The sequence below is a fragment of the Salvia miltiorrhiza genome, chromosome 7 (genome assembly GCF_028751815.1).
Source record: "Salvia miltiorrhiza cultivar Shanhuang (shh) chromosome 7, IMPLAD_Smil_shh, whole genome shotgun sequence".
NCBI classification, from domain to species: Eukaryota; Viridiplantae; Streptophyta; class Magnoliopsida; order Lamiales; family Lamiaceae; genus Salvia; species Salvia miltiorrhiza.
The window spans coordinates 43608137-43613835 of record NC_080393.1 but is presented as its reverse complement, the minus strand read 5'-3'; the positions used below and the strand labels follow the sequence as shown (position 1 = coordinate 43613835).

Below are 5699 nucleotides of genomic sequence, written 5' to 3'. Positions count from 1 at the left end.
GGATGGATGTGATTCAGCATTTCTGATGTCACGTTGGCATTCCGGCTGCCAACTCAAATTTAATTTGGCTCGAAAAATTTCTCCGGACGGACATTGCAACAAATTGAAAGCTCGTTAATTTTTTTGCAACAATTAAAAAGATTGTCAAAAAATCAAATTTTAATTAGAGTGGGGTATTTTCATGCAATTTGCCCGGTGACGTGGGAGGGGAGGGTGGGTGTGATTTGGCATTTCTGATGCCACGTTGGCATTCCGACTACCAACTCAGATTTAATTTGGCTGAAAAATTTCTCCGGACGGATATTGCAACAAATTGAAAGCTCGTTAATTTTTTTGCAACAATTAAAAAAATTGTCAAAAAATCAAAATTTGATTAAAGTGGGGTATTTCCATGCAATTTGCCATTTTAGAAATAATATGGGGATAATTAAGTAGCTTTAACTGGTAATGGAAATCCAAAACACACGGTGTGTTCGCCGCCCTTTATAATCCTACGACTCCATTTCCCCGTGACCGTACAACCTCCCAGCTCTCTTTTTCGGCACAAATAGATATTTTTATCTTTCTATATTTTTACCAAATTCCCCTAATTTTGTGCCCAATTCCTAGGGTTTTGATTTTCCCTCTTTTTCAAACTCCTGTAAATGCAGAAGAAACCCTAATTCGTCGGAATAGGTATGCGATAGAATCGCTCAGTGATCTATTGTGTTTTCTTTATTTGATGTAGTTTAAGATATGGAGGCCGCGGCTACTCCTTCTAGTGCTACCGGCGGCGGCGGGGAGGCTGCTCCTCCGCCTGCTCCCATGCCGGCGGCGAACGCGCCGCCACCGTTCCTGGTGAAGACCTACGACATGGTGGATGACCCCATCACGGATAAGATAGTGTCGTGGAGCCCTACCAACAACAGCTTCATCGTTTGGGACTCGGCCGAGTTCGCTAGAGACTTGCTGCCTAAGTACTTCAAGCACAATAACTTCTCCAGCTTTGTGCGCCAGCTGAATACATACGTATGTTCTTTACTAGTTCTTTTTCTGCGCTTGGAGGTTCATGTGGTGATGGTGTTTTGAATTATGCTGATCTGTACATTTTTTGGATTTGATTATTGAGGCGTAATGCTTATGTTTGTAGGGCCATGTTTCTTTTGAGTTTTGGTTTGGTGCCGATTATGAGCTGTGCTTGTTTCAGTTTTATTTGTGTGGTGCGTGTTTTGACTTTAAATTCAGTTCATTCTGGGCCTTAATAGAATTTAAGAAGGTCATGCCGAGACAGCTTTCACTATGTTAAAAGTTGTATTGACCAATCAGGATGAACATTATTATAGGGATATATGTGATATAGAACTAAGTTATTGGACTTCTCAGTGTTGGGGAAATTTACGTAGGTTAAGGACATATTTGGTTTCAGTTGTATTTCTCCTTGTGCGAATCGTTGTTCACTTGTTTGTGAGGTCATGTATGAGGTTGAGGATTTTGTTGAGAAAAGTTACATGAGAAGATTTAGAAAACTATGTTTGAGAAACAGCTGCAATACTTTGTAGATCCATGATGAGAAGGCTTCTGCAGCCATTTGGACATCCTTGGAGGCTTTTACTTTTCATGATTGATAAGATACATGATTGAGTATTTTTATCCCCATTACTAGGATTTCCCCAATCCTACCTTTTCAATGGTATATCCCCATTAGCTCAAATGATAGAAATTATCTAGGGTCTTGGGATATCCCAAAGCGCCAATCCATCTTAGTAAGCAATGGATTAACCTATACTATGTTTATCTATCTAGGGTAATCATCATAAGTAAATGCTCCCTTAGTGTATTTGGTAGGGAAAAATATGCTTATTGAGTGTTAATTTACAGATCTCTAGACCTGATTCTATACAGTGTAAGATGAGTTGAAATTCAGTTTCTAAAATTACTTTTGATGTTGGGCAGTAATAGAATAGAATGAAAATATTGTTGCTGAACCGAACATATTGTGCAAAGTAGTAAGGATAGGAATGTCATAAGCCTTTTTTTGTTCTTTTTCTTTTTTTGTTTTTTAAGAGAATCAATAGCTTTCCCATAAATTTCCTAATCTGAAATGGCATTTTGTATATAACATCTGTAATTTGTGGATTATACTTTCAGAATGCTTGAAATTTTGTGAGATCAGAGCTAGTGGAAACACTTTATGTACTTTTTCCATTCCTTTAAGTTGGTATCCCATCACTAATAAGAAAAGGGTGGATCAAGAACTTTCTGTTAGCCGTGTCCTTGTCACCATCAAAGTACAGACTAAAAATTATTAAAATTCTTCAGATACAAATTTGTGAAATTATGACTCGCATGTTACGGGACTGAAGTTTTTTTGCCTTTCCTTTTCCAGTTTTGCAGAAGAAAGGAAGTCCTGCAGTGGCTTTCAAGGTTTATTTTCCCCTGAAATCCCTATATTAATTAAGTAAAAGGCTCCATAAAGTCATAACTGAAACCAACCATGATACTGTAAATTCACTTACTGCATTACTTTCAGTTGGTGAAGTGGGTTCCATGCTTACCAAAACTAGTAAACTGATAACCGGTTGTATTTGAAATCCAGAATAGAGCTATAAGCAATACGTCTAGGGAGCTATTACTTGTGTTAGCATATGCTGCATCGACTATGTTTTACTCCTAAAATATGATGTTCTTAAATGCATGTTAACAATCAAGTGCAAGTCACTTACATATATATGTTTTCGTATTTTATATCACCCTGATGTTCTCCCAAGGTGCGTTTACTTAGCATGATTGATAAGATACATGATTGATTATTTTTATCCTCAATTCTAGGATTTCTCCTATCCAACCTTTTCAATGGGATATGAATCAAGCAAAACTAGCTCAAATGATAGAAATTATCAAGGGTTGGGATATCCCAAAATCTCAATCCATCTTAGTAAACAAATGATTAGCCTTACTAATTTTCAAAAGTAAAAAATCCCCCATAGTGTCCAAGTACATTCTTTGCAATCCACCGGAATAGAAAAAAAAAAAAAAAAATCATTTGAAGATTGTGATTTGTTACTAATCTTAATGACAGCTACTTGTAAAGTTCATCTTAAGCATAGAAGGATTGGATCTGCTCTGGATATGAAATACATTATGCTGGAAATACAAGGTCTTTGATCTATGTTAAACAGTCATAGTGATCTCATTATTTAAATGGAATAAGATAATATCCTTTGTTACCGACTTCTTCACCCTTCATTTAATTCATTAAGATGAGAGCCTCACATCCTTTACTCTTTGTTGCATTTGATATATGTTGGTTATTAGCATGTGTTCCATTGTAGTTATGTGTTTCAGAGTATGATGTTCATTGTTCCATTCCCAGAGTGTCTATTTGTAAAAGGGATTGACTGAAGGCATTTCCAGTGATTTTATAAATATGAATCAACTCAAGAAGAGCAATTAGCTGACGTCAACTTGTGGCACTTGCCTTTGCTGTTAGTTGTGTCAGTGCTGGTTTTCGCTCAGTATGTGGTCAAATAATGTAATTTCTTTATTTTGCGAAAGGTTTCTGTTTTTGGCATCAGATCTTGGTGTTCCGTATAAATCTGGTAGCAGCTTAATATGGAAAGATATAGTTGGAATTAAATTTCAAGATATTTATCTTAGAGATCCACTGTTAGGTTATTGTTATTTGTTTGAGGTCACAATCAGGTAGTATCATCCTTCCACATAAGAAAGCTAGTTCAGTATTAGCTCTGTAAGAGAATGCAATATGAATGATGAACTCATGTAATTATTATCTTTTCTTTGTGTTTCTCTCGTCTGTTGTGCTATGCATTGTAGCACGATGATTGAGTGTTCTATTTTATTCCTTTGTGGGGTTGTCTGGCACAGGGCTTTAGAAAGGTTGACCCAGACCGCTGGGAGTTTGCAAACGAGGGATTCTTAAGAGGACAAAAACATCTGCTGAAGAGTATCACTCGTCGAAAACCTGCACATGGACATCCTCAGCACCAACAGCAGCCAAATGGACAGACTCCTACCGTTGGAGCTTGTGTTGAGGTTGGAAAGTTTGGGCTGGAGGAGGAAGTCGAGAGGCTTAAAAGGGACAAGAATGTGCTGATGCAGGAGCTTGTCAGGTTGAGACAGCAGCAACAAACTACTGATGGTCAGTTACAAACAATGGTTCAGCGTCTTCAGGGTATGGAACAACGTCAGCAGCAGATGATGTCCTTCCTTGCAAAGGCCATGAACAGCCCTGGATTTCTTGCTCAATTTATGCAACAACCTACAGATAGCAACCGACGCATAAGCGAAGGCAACAAGAAGCGGAGGCTCAAACAGGATGGGATGACAGATGATTCTGTCAGCCCTTCGGACGGTCAGATTATTAAATACCAACCTTTGATGAATGAGGCTGCAAAAGCGATGCTCAGGCAGATTATGAAACTGGATTCTTCTGCTAGGCTAGAGAACTTTGGAAATGCTCCTGATAGTTTCTTGATTAGGGATGGCTTCTTCCTCGTCTAATGCATTGGAGTGCGGCAGTTCTTCCAACCATGTTTCAGGAGTGACTCTTCAGGAAGTACCTCCGACATCTGGGCCTGGATTTGCTCCATCAGGTTCTTCATCTGCAGCAACTTCAGAGGTTCAGACTCCGTTGGTCGGAGCATGTACAGAAGTTTCAAATATTCAATTTCCATGTCAGAGTCCTGTGATTGGAGCTGAAGAAGTGCCCCTTCCACCAGCAGATGGTATAATATCTGACTTGTCTCAAATGGTTCCTGATAGCAACGTTGATATAATAGGATCTGAAGCGGGGAATGAGATTTTCATTGATCCGACGTCATTATCAGGGAGTAGCAAACTCCCATTTGAAATAGATGGATTTTCTCCAGATTCACCAATAGAATGGGAGAACATGGACGAGATACCAGAACTTCCTTCAGTTAGCGACCCTTTCTGGGAAAAATTCCTCCAGAGCCCCCCTCCAGTTGATACGGAGATGGACTCGACCCTAACAGAGGATCTTCCCGAGGGAAACGAAGCAAAGCCACCAGAAAACGGGTGGGACAAATCTCAGCACATGGCCCAGCTAACAGAGCAGATGGAACATCTCACACCGGATGCCAAGAAAGCTTAATTTGTCTAACTCATGTAAGTCTCCTATCTCCCATGTCGGTTTCAAGCATAAATCCGACAGTGTTGTCGTTCCTCACCATCGCCTATTAACTTGGGTTTTATAAAGTTAATATAGTTTTGGTTCTGTACAATGTATTCATTCAAAATATCTGTTGTCTTTTTACAACTTGTCTGAACTTTATAATTATCATTTTTCTTCTCTGGTTCCTCTGACGTTACTGATTTTGCTATTGTGAGAAATTTGCTTTCTCAGTTTTGACTCTTGCCCGTAGATAACTTTGAATCATGTCTGCTACTATGGTTATGGTACAAGGGATTGTGTAATCTGGAAAACGAGAATTTTTCCCACTTGTTTGGTAAGACTTGGAAAAGTATATATTCATTATCCCATGCGCATCATTACATTTTTACTCTGTAGTGGTGGTTTAATTGATTGTAGAGTTATGTAGAAATGAGTGGCCGTGGTTAAAAGAGAAAGTAGACTTATGTTCCAAAATAGAAATGATACTTTCTTATGGGACGAACGAAAATGAAAAATGTGATGTTTTCTTATGAGACAAATGGAGTATTACAATAATTAAAAAAAT

General features: G+C 38.5%; 1 protein-coding gene across 1 annotated transcript; it reads left to right on the top strand.

The window, feature by feature from the left end:
• The first annotated feature begins 461 nt into the window (after positions 1-461).
• Positions 462-5364, top strand: LOC130996258 (heat shock factor protein HSF8). Its single transcript, XM_057921761.1, is given in 3 exon segments — positions 462-1008; positions 3865-4482; positions 4484-5364. Coding segments are annotated over 3 exon segments (1521 nt in total). The 5' UTR covers positions 462-735; the 3' UTR covers positions 5114-5364.
• The last annotated feature ends 335 nt before the right edge of the window (positions 5365-5699 follow it).